Here is an 18,766-nt window from a genome sequence, read left to right as displayed (position 1 = left end):
AACTCAATGTTTGTGACATGAACAAGCTCTTGTGTTGCACGGGCAGATGGTCGGGGAGGAACCATCGGGAGAAAATCGGCGTCCACGTGGCCTTCGACCAGGTTCTGAACATCAAACCCTATTGCTGCACGGGCTCAGGTCACTCTGTTCACAGAGGGGGCTACACCTACGACCTGTCGGCCGTGGTGATGCACCACGGCAAAGGCTTTGGCTCAGGGCACTACACCGCATACTGCTACAACACAGAAGGAGGTGAGAACGCTGGACAAATTGCGCTGTTGAAAAGCGCGGCATCGAATCTAACTGGATTGCTGTGCCCCGCAGGTTTCTGGGTCCACTGCAATGACTCTGAGATGAAGGTTTGCAGCGTGGAGGAAGTGTGCAACACTCAGGCCTACATTCTCTTCTACACCCAGAGGTCCGCTTAGGGACTTCTCGCTGTGAGCCTGAGCTGCATTTATGAAATTGTTTCGCACCCAGATGTCACCAAACACACTCTTGAAAATAGCAATAGGGACTAATGTTTCGATGATGTTCCCGGCAGGCCGCGGCGATCACATTTCAGACCACCGTAGATGTGCGACAAAGCAAACGTGACAGACCAAAAAGAATTTGCCACAACAGTCGCCGTGTTGGTTAGCCTCTGCGGTAGCACGTAATTGCTTCAAAGCCAGCAAAACTTTGATATGGAGAAGAAAAGAAAAAAAAAAAGAAGAAATTCCATGGCACCAAATCCCAAATGAGTTTGCCATGGCCACCGAGAACAAAATGCAAACAGAGCATGAACTGACAAATGTCCTAAGTGGATTTGCACAGACCTCCGCCAAGATTGACAGAAATTCAAGCGCCCTCTACTTGTGCGTTTTTGGTTTGTGGTCATCCATGTTGGATTGTACCACATTTGATTCTGCAACAGGGAGAACCATGACACAGCGAGAAGAGGAAATACATTTCTCTTTCTCCGTCTTGATTCAGATTACCAACAAAATGTATGAAGGACTATTAGGGCCACATGCTAAAGAAAAATAATTAAGTCGTATGGCCACAAGAACAAAGTTGTAATAGTTTAAATCATTGTAACCGTCGGCTTGTTTGGTCAGCGACCACCACAGTGAGTCACTCGCATGACTTGTAATCCTCTAAATCATAATTTTACAAGAGCAAAAAAAAAAGACAGTTTGTCTCTCTATATGTGCCCTGCAATTGTGTTGGCGACGAAACCGGGATGTACATCACCCCTGCTGAAGTCAGGTGGGATGGTCTCCTCCTCAACCTGTGAACCGAATGAGGACAAGCGCTATTAAAAATGGCATGAATATATGGCAGCTCTCAAGACGTAGACAGCGGCCGCTTGTCTCCAAATGTTGCGTTTACGTCCACATGGAATTTTAACACTCACTTGTTAAAATGGCAACTTCATTCTCACGTTTCCTCCCCTTTTCTAAAAACCATGACCTATTTTTAATTGTCTTACTCCGTACTACTACTCAAATTTGGCCGTTTGATCACATTTCTACTTCATTCTTTTTGGATGACCACGATTACATGAGCTTTATCGTTAACTGTATGTCTTTTCCCCTTGTAATTTTACTTTTTTTTTCTCACTATGGCTCTGATAGTCCTTCATAATAACATTTAATGTAATCTTGTTCCACACTTGTGCCACCTCTCCACAAAATCATGCAAATCAATCATTTCAATTTTGCATAAATGGCGGAGGTAATTTAGCCACTGTGTTTCGAGCCTCATTTTCGGATGTGTACAAAGAAACTTTTTCATAAATGAAGCGACAGGTCAGTCCGCCTGTGGGACCAGCAGACTGTGCGAGCGGGTTCGATTAGGTCCTGCTAAATATCCAGTGGTGTGCTTGCATTTAAAAATTAAGGAGAAAAAAAGCTCATTTATATTGAGTATGAGGACCGAGCAGGCACACATACCTGAAACTGCATTTTATGTTGAACACAATACAACACACAATCTGTATTCCATGACTTTTTTTTTGTTTGTTTTGATTTGTTTTATCACCTAGAGCGGTTATATTTTGTAGCTTTACATATGTCAAGAGGGGGATTAACTCTCCCCAAAATGGGCCATCTTACTTGAAACAAGATTCCGAGAATTTCAGACTTGTGTTCCTTGTGGTTCTGATTTTTATTTCAAATATTTTTTACTTTTATTGTGAAATGTCACTTTTCGATTCCTCCCCGTGGACATCATGATGTCGTCTCCTGGTTTGTATGTTCTCCTCAGCGAGGTTGCTTGAGTTCATTCTGTGTTCAACTGCCATGAAAGGAAGCCAAAAGGACACTTGACTGAGAAATGACGGAGGGTTTTTGAAAAGCGGGTGGGGGTTTGCTCATCTAGCTGGTCCTAGCTTTGTGATTGTTCATTTTTTTTAAATTTTGCTGCTCCTATATGGTTTCTACATGGGAGCTCCCACCCACCCACCACCACTCTCCCTCATTGAGTCCATGTGTAGACGAGACCGGCGATGGAGACAAGCCACTGCAGAAGTGATGAATGTTTCTTTTTTTTTTTTTTTCCTCCTCCTTTTCAAGAGACATTTGGTACCTTACGTTTTAGCACCTGAAAGCAATATATTGTAAATCTTAAACCTTGACAGGAATTTAAGATCAAATCAGGAATTGTTTTTTTTTCTACTCTGCTGTTTCTATTAAAGTCTTTAGAATTTGCTAGCTAATCGAGAAGAAACACTTGTGTTTGATACGAGTGAAATCCACACTACATTTGTCAACTTCAAGTCAGAAACAATCTTAATGACGATGAATGTCCTACTGCTTAGAGGTCAGGTGAGTTCTGTTGTTAACTTTAAGAATACATGTCATCAATGTAATGGTCATATGGGTTTTGCCTGACAGTTATTAAAAACATGAAGCAATTTCTTGTAAGATTCTGATCCATTTTTGGTGACTCAAAATGCTCTTTGCCCTTTCATTACCGTGCGAATACTTTCTTTAAAACGAGGCTTCAAACTTAATTGCCACACTCACTTTAAGTTTAGTGCCAAACTAAAGATAAAATAGATTTTAACACCGTATAACTGCGCAGGATTTGCTATCTTAATGCTAACATGCAACACACGAGACATGCTAACAAATATCATTTATGCGTTGGTGTTATAATCCTTTATCCAATGGACGTTTATCTGACAATGACGCTCACCGGCATATATTCTTCAACCTCTGCAAAGAATGACTGAAATTACTGCAAAGCGAAAAGTGTCCATGTAGACCAAGGTGTCAAACTCGAGGCCCGGGGGCCAAATCTGGCCCGCCACATCTTTTTATGTGGCCCGCGAGAGCAGCTCAAACATGTCAACTTCCGTGATCCTTTCTAAAATGTCTACCAAAATTTTCAATTCTTGTATGTAATGAATAAGATATACAGTCAAACCTCGGTTTTCGACCGTCTCTGTTCTCAACCAAACCGGTTATCGACCAGAAAATTCGAGATTTGTACGCCTCAGATTACGACCGAAAACCGGTTTTCAACCAAACCCGAAGACGCCACTTGACTCCTCTCGGCTTCCTTACACGAGGAAGTGACGCTTCCTCGTGAACGCTACGTTCATTGTGAGCAGACGTGTTTGTTGCGATTTACGCAAATCTGACTGTTTTTATGTTTATGTTATTTCTGCATAGTGTATTAGCACCTAATCATGAGGTCATGAAATAGTTTTGGATTTCGAACAAATCACTTTTCGAACAGCCTTATGGGACGGATTATGGTCGAAAACCGAGGTATGACTGGATTCTAAACATTTTCTTGTTACCAAACAGCCCTCCAAGTGAAACACTAACTAAAACGTGGCCCGGGCCAAAAATGAGTTCGACATCCCTGGCCTAAGCCATCTAATGTGGGCCGAGCGTCAAAGACCGATCAAGGAATTGCGGAGAGCTTTAATTCCGCTTGCTGTTGCGACCGAATTAGCGCATACATCCATCAAAACGTCAGTCCCGTAATGCAGGAGCTGACTGGTGACTGTTGAGGGAACCCCCAACCCTCAAAAACAACAGGCTGAAGATAGCTACACCTGCCGGGTCAAACGGTGCAGACAGCTGCGTGGCATGCCATCAGGGCCTTGCTCCCATCTCGGCCGTGACGTCGGCGATCCCAAGTGTTCCGAGGTGTCAAGCATGACTGCACACGTGAGCAAATCTGGCTTCATCAAGCCGTGGGCCCCCTCTGCCCTTTTTATTCTCTCCCTGTGAAGTGTTTTATGGGGAACATGCATTCCGTGCAGTCCGATAATGCTGACTCGGGATAAGCGTTGCCCCTCCGGGCCTCAGAGTGGGGAAGGAGCTGGCCTGCGTCACGAGATGACGCTGCTGCCCGGTGGATCGGGAGCCGCTTCTGCCCGCCTTGTCCTTCCCCCCTCGCACGCTCGGATCAGCTGCTCTTTCGACTCCCTCGCGCAATTGCTGTTACTGAAGCTAACCAGCGGCCTGCGATGCGCACTACACGCTGGTTTCCCATCTCATGTTCTTACACCTGTGGCAACATGAAAACTCGCAAAACACGAGACACCTTTGGAGCTTCGGCGAAGCGTTTTCACAGCCGAGGGCCGACGCGGTAAACTTGCGGTTCGTAAATCTGCTTCAAAGTTCTGAGATTCAACGTGTCCAATTTGGAGTTGAAGCGTAAGACTTTGACGTGGACATTGGACAGTTGGGACATGTGCGTTTCAAATTTTGGAGGAGGTCAAATCACAAGTAAATTAATCTGTGACAAATTGCCCCCCCCCCCACACCCAAAAAACAGTCATTTTTGGGGTCGCTCATTCAACTCTAGTAGAACACTACAATAACAGAAGATCTCATTTTTAAGCAACCAAGCAAAAGGGGATCTTAAAAGAGGAGCAGTCAGAAAGCCGGCCACTTCCTTTGCATGGCAGCTTCATTTTCTTAAGAGCTTTCATGTGTGCCGACTTGCTGAACTGCACGAAACGGCAAAAATCACGCGAACCGCCCGTTCTTGAAGCATGACGTACGTCCATCTCTTGACGCTCAGGATTGCAACTACGCCTTCTATTAAATCACCAACAAGAGACTGTTCACATGTACAGTGGTACCTCTACTTACGAAATGAATGTGTTCTGAAAGAAATTTTTTTTATTCGAAAAATTTTTAAGTAGAGACGCGTTTTCCATGTAAATCCGCTAATCCGTTCGAAGCCCCCCCCAAAATTCAGACATGTTTCCTAAAGCATAAAAAATGCATCAAAATATGTCACAAATACATGTTACAATGAGAGTATTGCATAATAAATGAGTTATGCATAATGTAAAAAAAACGAAGTCGAGTAAAGAATAAAAATGATGGTCATTTAACTTAACTGCATGGTTTTTTTGTCCTCTTTCGTTCATGTTCTCTCTCAGAAGTGTTTTTTTGCCGGACGTTTTGTAAAGAACTGAACCAAGGACGTTTGCTTTTGTCGGCTTTTAACAACCCTTCGAAAATGTCCAGGTGAAAACTTCAGCATAGTGAGCGATCGCCCCACTGGTGAACACTTTTTCTGGGTGACTCACATTGACGTAAAACTAACGGAACGCCTCATGGCCCGAGGGGTGAATGACGAAGACGGTGTATAGACACAAATTATCTATCTACACACACAGACTCATACGGTAGTGGTCCCTCTCAGCCAATGGGATGCCAGGAAGATGCTCGATAGTAGCCAATGGCGGAGCAGCTCGAAGTATGTTGCATTCAAGAAACGCTTTGACTAGCAGCCCATAATGTATTTTTTATCTTTCATATCTTGAAATTTATTTTGTAACCAGAGGCAATATTTTCCTGTTGAGGCGTTTCGTAACTTGAAAATTTCGTATGAAGAGACATTCGTAAGCAACTGTATATTTTGCTATGTTGTTCCTTTGGATAATGAAACACTTGTTGCTTCCTCGGTCACTTCATTGACCACGGGGGTGTGACATAATACCCCCCACCCTCACTTGGCAATGCGAACCAAACCTTTTGCACGCCTTCTTGGTGTGGAGGAACATACTGTATTAAATACATGACTAATCAGCCACAAATAGTGAGCGCTGCAAAACAAAAACCTCAAAAGTGAAAACGCCTGCGGCGCCAGACTTGGAAGTTCATCAGACAAATGTGCTTGAAAAAGTTACACTTGGTATCGTACTTGCGAGTCCAAGTGACAAAAAGTCTGAAAAAGAGCATCCTCCTCATTTCCAAGCCAAACCATCTTGCTTGCACAATAACACGGACAACGACGATTAAAGATATATGAATAAAACATTTGTAGCTTCCGAACTTTAATCTAAGCTAAGCCCTCTTTAAATTCTAAAATTCTGCCCGATTATAAGTCGCAACGCATTTTACACACGACGACCTTCATTCATTCAGCCATTTGGAAACTGCCTGCACAAATCGCGACACAAGGTATCCATCTAAATGACACTAGATGCATTTCAGGAATGTCAACACAAACCTTGAAATGATATCAGTCAGAATCACAACGATCTCTTCAGTGGCTTTTTATCCTTATCACACCCCCTCCCAAAAAAAAAAAAAAAACACTTTGCTTATCACTGGCACGAGGTCCGGCACCATTCCAAATTTTAATGCCGCACCCTCGCTAAAGCTGTTGGGCCTCCGGATTGACAAGGATCTTTATACAGGACCACACCAGGTCTGTGACTCTTGCAAGAAAAAAAATAAAAATAAAAAAATGTACACTGGAGTCTTTCTCCAAGTGTGTAAACGGGAACATACAAACATCTCCGTGTGCCAAAATACTGTAGCAAACAGCGCTTGTTCACGGGGAATTATTGACACAGCCTGTAGGGAAACGTCAGAATCCCCCAAGCGAGGTTCGGGAGCGTCTGATTGGGGGAAATGTCGGAGGCGGTCATGTGGTTTAATGCAATGTGATAGGAAGAACCACTCTGTGGGTTAGTGGGCTTCACGAGAGGAGGGGGTGGGGAGAAAAAAAAAGAAAACTCATTAAACTTTTACCGCAGTACAGTGTGTACCCGTTGCGCTATAGGATGGTAAAACACTGACTGCTTGAATATTACTCAGCGCAGTTTTATTTATGACAATTTATGTCACGTGAAATTCTTTCCAAAAAAAAATCCACAAAAACATCTCCACATGAGCACATCTTTTTTGTACAAGTGCAATTGCACATCCACACCAGTAAGTGGCAGTGGCGCTCTCATTTATGATCAGTCAAATTCATGCACTTCAAATCTTGTGTGTGTGTGTGTGTGTGTGTGTGTGTGTGTGTGTGTGATTGACAGCATCTATCGACTGAGATAATGCCACTTCCTTTTTACGTATGGGTGGAGGGAGGAGTTTGTGTGTCTGAAGCTGATGTTTTTTAGTTTTTTTCGTTTAGAAGACCCACTGCAACATATTTAATCTGTGGGATAGAATCATCGTGTGAAGATTGTTGGCTATACCACTTAGGTATTAAAAAGAATTTTTTTTTTTTTTTTTTTTTTTTAAATCCATGCTAGCTTGGAACACAATGTTTCCATGCAGCTCAATGGACAGGGCCTCATTGTGATCATGACCCTCAGCTGGGGGTGCGGAAAGACGCCCGTGCACTCGCTTGCAAACAAGTCGGAAAAGGAGACCGAGGAGTCGGCGCATGCAGCCAAAGGTAAATAATGAAGAGTCAAGAGGGAGCGAGGGGGAGGGGGAAGCAAAGCATGTTCTGGAAAAGTCAGGCGAGCAACTGACTTGGGCACCGTTTTCAAAGACCACGGATCGCAATTTCTTCACGGTTTTACAAGCGTTCCGGTTGTCTTCATTTTGACAAAATACCCCAACCATCAAGAATTACAGTACTCGTTTCACTTATTGTTTTGAGGTACACAGAAATCAATCGATTCTGATTGAGCCGTCCTGTCCCATGCAAACGAGCCGCAGGGCCAACGCAGAGCACTGCTTTCTTTAACGATGAAGACCAGGGGTGGAGCGAGGTGAATGCGATGAGGAGAGGTGATTTCGTGCTGAAAAAAAACAGCCTACAAATGCACTTCACACAAATATTTATAATTATTCATGTCTTGACAACTGCATGGGTTCAGGTTGGCGAATAGACTTTGGCAACTTCCAATTTATGAAAACATTTGGTTTGCGTTGCCGCCAAAGGAACGGAACTTTGTCGTAAATCGAGGACCCCCGTATCACCTGCGCCCACGTTGACATTTTCGCCAAATGAACAAAATAAAATAGAGGACGATCCGACGCATCAGCACAGCAACTTCTTCCCCTCCCTCTCCTGCTCACAAAACAAATAACAGGTTAGCGCTGTGACGCAAAAGCATCCGCCGCCTCTTAATCCACCGGATGATTTTCTCTGTCAATAGTTCCTGCATCTTTCATCAGAAAGAAACCTCTTAGTTTACGAGATCGCAAAAACGCACTGCTGTCATTAAGTTGTTTGGCAAGCTTCTGCTGTTAAAAAAGTTTGTTTGTTCACCGACAGCAGGCTAATTTAAAAAAAAAAAAAAACTTGGTTAAACAAGTTGTTGGTGCCCGGGGGGGAAGCTCTGGAAATGTTACACAAACTTGATAAGGAAAATAAAATAAGCTATGTAAAGAACCAGAAGCAAAACTGGAAAGTTTATTTTCCCATCAGTTGTCTACAAAGCTTAGCTGTCTCCATGGCCAGTGGGCAGGAACAATCAAGTGCCAGTCCAACTCAGCCTCACACACACACCAAACTGGATCTGGCTGGCTCGCCACCGGACAGAAAACTGATAAAATGTGAATGCAAAATGATAAGGTGAATGTTGCGGCTGCAGTCAATTCGCGTAACTCCTGAAATGTCATTACATACAATTTTTTTAGTTTTAGGGACTGTCCGCTGTGTCAGCAAAGAGTTGTTGTCTTGCAAATTTTGTGGCAACTGACCCTGGGGAAGGTTGAGGAATAAAAGTACAAAGCATCACTCTGCGGGAAGAAAAATGCCAATTTTAAACTGGTTTTGACAGCTTGTCAAACTTGTTCAGTCACTTTTAAAGGCTTATGGTGACACTTGTTTCAAGTAAAGAGATAATCTGTAAATAGTGTAACAAAAAGGACTGACTTTTTGTCCCGCCCTCCCAAAACAAAAATGACAAAATAATAAAATCGACAAAATTCTGACAAGTTGACTACCCCAGTTGGGTCAACTAAATGGATGTTTCTGTGAGCGAGTGATTTCTTTTCCCACACCCCAACTAATAGTCAAAGACCATCTCTCCAAAGCAGGCTTTGTTACTGTTGGACCCCCCCCCCCCCCCCCCCCCCCCCCCCCCCCCCCCCCCCCCTCACCACACCATGCACAGCAGGAACAGAGATAACGCTCGGAGCGACTTTTCTTCTTTCCTCGCCGTTCACTTTCAGTATCTAATTAAAAGGTGTCGCTGAGGGCTTCCTCGATATGCCAGAAGAGTTTCGTGGGTCACAGCTACACTTTGAACGGTGTTGACGGACAGCGCTTTGTTTTAAAGGTGGAGTCAACCACCAAATTTTCTTGACAACAACATGCGCCTTCACTAGTCTAAACACGGCATTCTGATACATGTTGTGTTTGTGGATACGAGTTAAGCAGCAAAATGCACCCATTTTAAGCCATCTGAGGAGGCGGCCATTTTGCCACTTTTTGTTAGCTGAAATCGACTTCGCAGTTGCTCAGAGGCTCAGATAACGACCAATCTCGGCTCAGCTGTTTTCTGAAAGGCCGCGACATAAAAGCATCGAAACAAGAAGAAAGTCACAAAGTAACCAGCAACGCGTCCTCAAATTGTTTATGATACCGTACATGCACCATATCAAGGGTTGCTAAGCAAAACAGCAAAGGTTCTAATCTGTCCAGGATTAGGAGACAAAATTTCTCCAGACCCAGATAAATATCTCCAGCTAGTCAATTAGCTGCAGCGATGTCGCTGAGTGCTAATAGTACTGCATACCGATTGCAATCTAAACGCGACACAGTGATGGTATCAACGGCATGTGATGATTTGATAAGCAGCCTTGGTAGCAGATACGAGATGTTTGTCAAGTAAAGTGGTACCTTGACTTGGATGAACGTATAATTTAAAAACACCAATGAAACGGTCAAAAGGACCAGGTTATATCTATTTGGTGTAAACCACCCATAAATGACAGCTCCATCCAGCTAGATCAAGCAGCATCTTCACGTGTTCTTCGGTGTCAGCATACAATCTTGTAAGGACACACCGCATTAGCTAACGAGAATGACGCCGACAAAACGCTGTATCCTCAGAGATGTGTGAGAGTCGGCACGGGGGAGCGAGAGGCCAACAACGGTGAGGTTTTGAATTAGTAATGTCCGCGACGTGACGCTGCATGCTCATTAGCTGGCAAGTCAAAAAGTGGGGAAGAGAAGCTCCATAGACAAATTGGTGGCAGGGTTCGTACATGTATAGTCAAGATTATTAAATTTACACTTACTCGTTACCACTATTAATTTATTAAACACAGTTTAATTTTGTAAAACGCTTGAAAGATCCTCCATCAACATTCCTCAAATCTTTCCAGAACAGCGTGACACGAGGCACCACATAAATTGACATCAGCATCAATTTCAATAAAAGCTTCTGAGATGAATGCTTATATCAGAGACACACCAAGCAAGGTTTCGGGTTCCTACTTATGTCTGTGTTTCATGGAACATTAAGAGTTATAAAGGAGGGTTTGAAATAATAGCAAGGGTTTCAAATTCCAGTTTGAAGCCAGTGTTTGGGTTTTAAATTTGGTTTTTCGGCCTGGGTTAGGGTTTCAACTATGGAGAATTGTTTCATATGACTTCTTAAAACGAAATGGAGGACGCGGTAGTAACAAAAAAAAAAGCCATTGTCTTCTGCTGCTATGAGGAAAGAATTATCTGGAATCTCACATACATATTAAAAAGGTGTGCACAAACACGTAGTTTCCAGGAAACAATAACGGGTTGGATCTGTCATGAATCACAAACGTAGTTTAGTTGCGCTGAAATATTTGGTTAATATAAAATAAACAGAGTGTTTATTTGCTCCGAGAGAGTGTGTATTTGAGTAATGTTGTCAGCAGAAGAATGACTTCACATACATATGCACCTCAGAGGCTAGCAACTATAACATTAACATATGCAATTCACAGTTATTTTACACAGGGGGTATTGATTACCTGAAAAGTTTCGTGTCGATGCTTTGTCGATTACCCCCACAAATAAGCGAGTGTTTCCTGTATTGTACAGGATATCCACAAAGTGTTTTTGTCCTAAAATGAGCCATTATCAACCACCATACAGGTGATATGAGCTAGCTTATTTGCTCTGAACGAAGTCTTCCAAGATAAACTACGACATAAAATTTCATAATTACATCAACAGATACTGTTCAACACTGTATCTACTGCAAGATCAAGACACCACACATTTCCACATCACCGACAATTAATAACATTTTTCCAGTAAGTTTTCCTAAAATTGTACATTACCGGCCACCGTACAGGTGAAAAAAAAAGCTAGTTTGCCTTTACCAAATGACGATTGCCCAGCTAACCTACTTAACAATAAAATGAAAAAAATAAAGTTGATAAGATTCCTCATTCCATTTTATCGACTGAAGACATACAAACAACCACATCGGCGTTTCTTTTGGATCCATTTGGAATGAATTTGTGTCACGTTTGAATGCGCTGACAACGTTAGCCACGGTGACAGAAGGATAACGTACAAGGACGCAAAGCGGAGACGAGATGCTCTTCACCCTCTCTCAGAAAAAAAACAAAAACAAACATAACAAATAAAGCCTGCAAAAGTCCCCCACGCCCCCATCTTTGAAGTCATGGATGCGGAAACAGTCTTACCAGCACAGGAGAGCTACAATGAGGCACACAACCAGAACACGCAGCCTCTTCATTATCTTCCCACGGGGACCAACATCCTCGCTCTTTGGAGCTTCTTTCGAATCTCTCAACCAAACAAAACAAATTAGACAGATAAATCGTTAGTCGTGCTTAAAGTTTCAAAATGGCCAAGCAGCTGTCTACTTTTGGCTTGAGAGTTTATCTCTAACGTGTGCTAAATCCCATTGTGCCTTTCAGACTGCTGTTGACGGCTAGCTCGCCGAATTAAAACACTCCCATATCGGGGAAAGTGACCAATCATGAAAAGACACTGATTCGCCAGCCAATCGGCAGACACCATGCAACAACTGTGTGGAAACAGCACCGCCCACTGGACTGAGGCGGACACTGTGGAACAGGACGCGTCATCGTTTACCTTGATAACAAATTGATTCGTTACATGTTGCAACAAAGCTGCAACCTGCAGACGTTGCAAATGGAAAGCGTTTATTATTAGTTACATTGCCCCAACTCGTGATTTATGTCCACAGTTGGATCACTGTGTGAACATAGCGTAGTTTTCGAATTTTTATGATAATTTTCCAATTCAAGACATGAAAAATTCATTAATATTAAAATAAATACTCAAGACGCTGTACATTACCAATAATTTAATTTACATGTTTTACATTCTGTAAACTTCCCACGGTGTATTCATTTGTTTTAAAAAATACACGTGTATATTTTGCATGTAAACCGATAACCAAGGAATTTCCCATGAATGACATTTTCACATTCTCCATTTAAAAATATTTAGTCATATCTCCTGGGCGGCACGCAGTGAGGTGAGTGGCATGTCCGCCTCACAGTGTAGAGTTCTGGGGTTCGATTCTAGGCTACAAGCTTCCTGTGTGATTTTCATGTTGGCCTACTTCGGTTTTCTCCGGGTACTCAGGTTTCGTCCCACATTCCAAAAACATGCAAGGTAGTTTAATTGATCGGCTGGCTACCAGGGTGTACCCGACACTGTCTGAAGACGGCTATGATCGGCTCCGGCACGCCCGCGACCCTTGTGAGAATAAGGTACAGTACTCGGTCAATGGATGTATTATTTCCCCCATGTAATAATTTACATGCGTCAGAAATAGAGCCACATTTTTTTTTCACTCGAATCAAATAATTTTTCTTCCATGTAATTTTCACCCAGATACATTTAAAAACAATTGTTTTTCATAGTCCAGTTTGAAACAAGTGGATGAAATGGTGACCTTAATTTATATTAGAAAAAACAATAACATTGTTTTTTAATGTCCTGACTCTGTTGAGAAATAAATTTAAGGTCCCATAATACATTATGTAACGTTTCCTTCCGAGCAATAATTCACTTCTCTCGAACACTCGGTTTTCCCCCATAATTGTTTAATCAAGGAAGTTGATGTTTTTAAATTCAAAACATAAAAAAACAACACTTCCCATAATGCATTGGTAAACAGGTGTCCAAAATATTGCCTTCAATAAAAAAAAACTGGAAAATTAGAACTAAAAGGACTATAATATTGTTACCCGAACACGCTGAATTAAACACATATACGGCTAGTGGTATTTATTGTTAAATAAATAAAAAGTTAACATTATATCAGGCGGGGTCCTGAGCTGTTGCGTGTGCGCGGGGCTCAACTCGACCTAAGTTTGTGTGGTTTTTTTTCGGGGCAAACGACAGAAGTAGACTCCATCACTCGCTTTACTTGTTGTGTCACTTTGGCGATTATGGCCACGGTGCGGCCATTTTCTTGCGTCGTGTCGTTGTTACTCGTCGTCGTTTCACAAAGATTTTCGGCACTGGCCGGCTTCTCGCAGTCTCTGGACAGCGACTTCACGTTCACTCTGCCCGCCGGTCGCAAGGAATGTTTCTACCAGACTATGAAGAAAGACGCCTCGCTGGAAATAGAATATCAGGTCGGGAATACTCAAATATTCATTTGGATTGCAAGTGAAATCTGTCAGAGAAAACATGGTTTTGCTAAAAACAAGGTTTTGCTAGACTTACGACGCGACTTGAGGTGCGTACAATGTCATGGCATGGTGTTTTGGGGAGCCATAGTCTTGGGACAAAAGTAGACATACACTTTTTAAAATATGCTTTTCATTGTGTTTATGTTGCAAACAGGAAGGTAGGAGGCAGGTTACGACATATGAATGGTGGACTGAAGGAGAGGAAACAAGGTAGCAGGGATGGGAGGTGAGGAATGAAACAAAAAGCAGGTCTGAGATGGATGGAGGGAAGGAAGGAAGGCACCAAAGTAGTTTCAAGATAAGGAAGGATACAAAATTACAAGTGGGTCTGAAGGAAAGGAGGAGGTCCAGAAGAAAACTGAAGGTCTGATGTGCCAGAGAAGGAAGGATATTCGGAAGGAAAGAAGAAACTCAGATCATAATTGAAAGAGAGGATCCAAGGAAGGAAGAAAAGTAAGGAAAGACAAGTAGGTCTGTGGTGGAAGGAAAGAAAACAAAAAGGAAGAACAAGTCTGAGGTGGAAGGGTGCTAATTAGGAAGAAAGGAGCATAGAAAGGAAAGACGAAAAATGCTCACAGGAGGAGGGATGTAAAATATGGTCTGGGGTGGCAGGGTAGAAAGAAGGGTGAAGGAAAGAAGAAAAAAAAGGAGGTTTACGTGAAAGAAGTAAGGAAAGAGGATGGAAGATGGTCAGGAAGGAAAAGATGCTGGGGGGGGGGGGGGGGGTAGGATAGGGGGGGGGAACGATACACAAGAAATAGCGAGTCTCAGTCAGGAAAGAAGGAAGTCTGGACGTGATGTAAGAGCTGAGGAAGTGAAGTATGCTTGGAAATAAAAATCTGTGAATGTAATACCAGAAAAAATGTTTTTCAGGTATACACCCACTTGGGTGCTGAATGTCAATCATAGGTCTTGGACGGCGGAGGCTTGGATGTAGATTTCTACATCTCCTCTCCCTCTGGCCAGATTCTCTACACTGACCATCACAAGTCAGATGGAATGCACACGTAAGTTCAAGGACGCATATGATGCTCTGTTTTTCATTCAAAAAACTAAGACGAATATTCCCACTTTCCTCGCCCAGTGTGGAGACAGAGGACGGGGACTACATGTTCTGCTTCGACAACACGTTCAGCAGCGTCTCAGAGAAGCTGGTCTTCTTCGAGCTCATCCTGGACAACATGGACACCGACGAGGAGCCCGACGACTGGAAGGAGTACGTGCACGGCACCGACATGTTGGACATGAAGCTGGAGGACATCATGGTGAGTCGGAAAAACACGTTGGGATTTTTCACGCTAGTTTTTAATGTTAATTTATTTTTTTCAATTTGGTTAATTTTTAGTCAATGTTTGTATTTTAAAAAAACAAAAAACGTCATTTTAGTTTAGTATTCGTTTTAGCTTTTGGAGTGTTCGTCAAGTACTACACACAATAGTTTACAAGTGTAAAATTAAAAAACAAAAAAACAAAATGATTGTTTGACCTTCCTGCTTCTGTACGGACGTACAACAATATTAAAATAAATACATTAAAAATAAACCCTGAAAGCTCATGTATGACATTAATTGACAAAGACAAACACGAAGGACATTATCACAATTATGACCAATCAGATTTCACCCTCTCTGTTGCCATGCCAATCTAATCTGCCCAGGGCCTTCGGAATCAATCATGTTGGCCAATGTTACTTCAACAACATGAGCAATGGGACTGTTTTTTTTTTTTTTTTTTTAACAATCAGATTTCAAATTCGTCCTCACAGGGCCAGAGTGCTGGCCCCTGATGACATCAGCAGTTTTTCGTCCTCTGATTGGTTGGTCAGATCAAAACTTCTTTTAGCTAATTTCAACTAGCAAAACAGCTCTGTAGCCATCCGCACATCATAATTCATTTAAATGTCATCTCTGGTGAGTGTGATGTATTTTATTGAGCTTTTCTTGAAATATATTTTTGTCAAGGTATTCTACAAATGTTGATTCTTAACCGCTCCAGATGATGTACAGTTTTATTGCATTTTGGTCTGGTATCGATGGTTTCTAGAATTGCGTCTAACTGTGTTGTGTTAGGAGGTGATTAAGTGTGGTTAACCAAATACCAAATGCACAGCTCACCACTGGCAGATCAAGATCAAGGCTGGGTATTCTGTCGAGTTTCTCATGAGACAATTTCGCAGCATCTCTGTGAAAGAGGCTTTCAATAGACTTTGTCCAGTGATGTATTTGCCACACCGGGTGCAAAGTGACCCAGCCGGCAAAATAGATTTGATAGCAGGCTCGTGTTCTGAACTCTCACCTATTAGTTCTTTGGGGTCAGGGCAATCGTTTTGAGCTCCACCCCGATGAATTGTGTCGAAGAGCACGCAGGCGTCGCTGAGCTGAGTGACAGGAAATGTATCTTGCAGCTGGCCTTTTTTTTTTTTTTAAAATAGTCATTCAGTGTTTTAAGTGAGCTCAACATGGTTTAAAGGAAACGGAATACGTGTTGACCGCAATATAAAACAGTTCACCGGTGATTTAATTTTCGTCAAAATACCCAAGTACCACTCAAGCGTTGTTGCGCACTTTATACATCCTTGTTACCCCTGCCTGATATACTTCTAGGCCAAAGGCGAGTGGAGCTTTCAATACGAAGACAACCGAGGGCAGAACCTTGGCTAGAGTGACTTAAAGACAGAGAGTTGAGCATGAAGTATGAGCCACGTTTACCTTATGTATCCTGTTCACATGTTGTCATTTGGACTCTATCCCCGCCGTCTCTTGCGACAGGATACCATCAATAGCGTGAAGTCGCGGCTGGGCAAGAGCGTGCAGATCCAGACGGTACTCCGCGCCTTCGAGGCCCGCGACCGCAACCTGCAGGAGAGCAACTTTGACCGGGTCAACTTTTGGTCGGTAGTCAACCTGATGGTCATGATGCTGGTGTCGGGCGTGCAGGTCTACTTGGTCCGCTCGCTCTTCGAGGACAAGAGGAAGATCCGCATGTAACAAACTTTGTAGGGAGAGGCATGGAGGTCCTGTTAAAAAAACAACAACACTGTTTGGGATGTTTCAGAAACACAACAAATGAGCCTCACGATTTTTTTTTTCTCTTCAGTCTACTGGATATTGAAGTTGAGGCAAGTTCTATTTGTCAACATCATTGCTGTAAGTTTTTATTACTGAGCGGACTCACTAGGCTTTTATCGTTGGGAGGAGGCTTAGCCCGAACATGTGTCATACTACTTTGCGTGGAACTAAATGTTTGATTGAGCTGTCAAATGTCAGCCAAACAAATGAATGTCAAACCTACACACACAACTTTCCTTTTAGAAACACTGCATTATTTCAGAAATGACATCATGTTTATTTCCAGCCTACATTTCCACACAGTGTTACGTTCAATTGATTTTCTTATGGCGTATAATCTACTGTCAATAGTGTTGACCTCTTTTATTGACTGTTACAATCAGAAATAAAGATTAATATAAACTGATTACTGAGCAGAACTTCTCAAGTTCAAAGGTTGAGATATTTATTCATTTACTTGTAAATGTGTAAATTAAAAGTTTTTGACGAAAAGAAAAATGTGTCATCCTTCTTATCGCTTCAAGCAGCTGACGTCAGAGCTCATATCTCCTTGTTAGTATAGTGGTGAGTATCCCTACCTGGCACCCACCTTTGGATAGTGTTATCAGCTGCAACATCACAAGACAACCTCCCCTTTTTGTTTTGGCAGTTCGAAATTCTGACCAAAGGAGAAATAAATGTTATACAGTACGTGTCTAAATTGTTCAAATGATGAAAACAGCATTCTAAATTCAGTTTTAATAAAATAAGAGGAAAATCTAATAAGAAATTGAAGGCATGAAATAAGTGGTTTATTTTGTACCTGTTATTTTTGTAATACTTTTAGCATCTTAAATAAATGTACATTATATATATATATAAGGTAATAAAAATACAATATCAACCCCAATACTCTGATAATGAATGAGTCATTTTAAGCATGTTTGCCATTATATACCATAATGTGTAAACATTCTTATGTCCCCCTTCACGAGCAGCTTTTAAGACGAAGCTTTTAAGACGGTCAATGAGACACTTATTTATATTTTTATTTGGGCGAACATGTTACTCAAAACTTGTCTTAAATGTGCAAAATGGGAACGTTTGTTTCTGGTGAGTGACGGGCGTTCGTGCGTTACCGCATTCCAACAGTTGAGGTCGCTACTCACTCAGTTATGCGTTTGCATTTCCCGGAAGCTAGCATAGCAGTAAGATCCGCTGCCAAGAGCAACGTTCTCTTCGGGTAAGAGCTCCTAACTGTACCGAGCAGTGTTGCCAACGTTCGGGTAAGAGCTCCTAACTCTACCGGGAAGTGTGGCCAACGTATCGCCGGCTATAAACATAATAACTCATGAGCGATTGATACGTTTTTTTTTAACCGAGGATTCAAACCCGGAAGTTGCTGGTGGTGATTTAAGCGCGCAGGCGCGTTGACACGCAAGACTTGCGTATGTATACATGTGTATACATGTGTTATTGGAATCCCTGGTGCAGCCTTTGTTTGCCGTTTGCCTTTATTAGTTGACATTAAAATTGAAAATTACACTTTCCTGCGTTGCGATGTCGATGTGAATTCACTCCTATGGACCATATAACCATGTGGGAGGGAAAAACATCCTCAAATTCAGGGAGAACTGTTTACAGAGATTGAAACTCCACTTTTCTGATTGCTTTGTTTCATCATCAAATAGTTGTGAGACTGTAGAACAGTTTCCAATCTCAGGACAGAATGGAGTCTCCTTCCAAGCTAATTCTGTGCGGGTGTTCAGGGCAATGGGGCCAGACGACGGCCCAGGTGCCGCTGTGGCCTGGAGGAAGGTCCTGGGGGAGCGCCAGCCGTACCCGGACCACTACGTGGACCAACGCTTCCTG

At 42.4% G+C, this 18,766-nt stretch overlaps 2 protein-coding genes and 2 long non-coding RNA genes across 6 annotated transcripts in view; 2 read left to right on the top strand and 2 right to left on the bottom strand.

The window, feature by feature from the left end:
- suco (SUN domain containing ossification factor) overlaps positions 1 to 12,115 on the bottom strand; it is a 47,342-nt gene extending 35,227 nt beyond the window's left edge. For both annotated transcript variants that reach the window (XM_019896863.1, XM_019896864.1), the window contains exon 1: positions 11,856 to 12,115. In XM_019896863.1, the coding sequence (XP_019752422.1) occupies positions 11,856 to 11,908 (53 nt within the window). In that variant the 5' untranslated portion in view covers positions 11,909 to 12,115. The remainder of the gene's footprint in view (positions 1 to 11,855) is intronic.
- LOC109532186 (uncharacterized) lies at positions 29 to 2,905 on the top strand. The gene is made up of 2 exons (XR_002171336.1): positions 29 to 252; positions 325 to 2,905. It is a non-coding gene; the product is annotated as an uncharacterized LOC109532186 (long non-coding RNA).
- A 1,364-nt stretch (positions 12,116 to 13,479) lies between the features above and the next one.
- tmed5 (transmembrane p24 trafficking protein 5) lies at positions 13,480 to 17,321 on the top strand. 2 transcript variants are annotated; one of them, XM_019897300.1, is made up of 4 exons: positions 13,480 to 13,790; positions 14,757 to 14,854; positions 14,932 to 15,112; positions 16,616 to 17,321. In XM_019897300.1, exons 1-4 carry the CDS (start codon positions 13,602 to 13,604, stop codon positions 16,832 to 16,834), a joined length of 687 nt encoding a protein of 228 aa, XP_019752859.1. In that variant the 5' UTR covers positions 13,480 to 13,601; the 3' UTR covers positions 16,835 to 17,321. The 2 variants fall into 2 exon arrangements, with proteins under 2 accessions (XP_019752859.1, XP_019752860.1); XM_019897301.1 differs by lacking the exon at positions 13,480 to 13,790 and adding an exon at positions 14,000 to 14,646.
- Positions 15,572 to 16,636, bottom strand: LOC109532407 (uncharacterized). Its single transcript, XR_002171377.1, has 2 exons — positions 16,556 to 16,636; positions 15,572 to 16,224 (listed from the first exon to the last, which is right to left on the bottom strand). It is a non-coding gene; the product is annotated as an uncharacterized LOC109532407 (long non-coding RNA).
- Positions 17,322 to 18,766: the final 1,445 nt, after the last annotated feature.

This window comes from Hippocampus comes, unplaced genomic scaffold (assembly GCF_001891065.2).
Source record: "Hippocampus comes isolate QL1 unplaced genomic scaffold, H_comes_QL1_v1.1 scaffold22, whole genome shotgun sequence".
Lineage (NCBI taxonomy): Eukaryota > Metazoa > Chordata > Actinopteri > Syngnathiformes > Syngnathidae > Hippocampus > Hippocampus comes.
The sequence above is the reverse complement of the archived record's forward strand: the minus strand, read 5'-3'. Positions and strand labels throughout refer to the sequence as shown.

Excerpts from the sequence above, each read along its gene's own strand:
- tmed5 (XM_019897300.1), top strand. The coding sequence starts at position 13,602 with ATGGCCACGGTGCGGCCATTTTCTTGCGTCGTGTCGTTGTTACTCGTC. Across the intron at positions 14,855-14,931 it reads AAGTCAGATGGAATGCACAC|TGTGGAGACAGAGGACGGGG; the intron begins GTAAGTTCAAGG and ends TTCCTCGCCCAG. Across the intron at positions 15,113-16,615 it reads TGAAGCTGGAGGACATCATG|GATACCATCAATAGCGTGAA; the intron begins GTGAGTCGGAAA and ends CTCTTGCGACAG.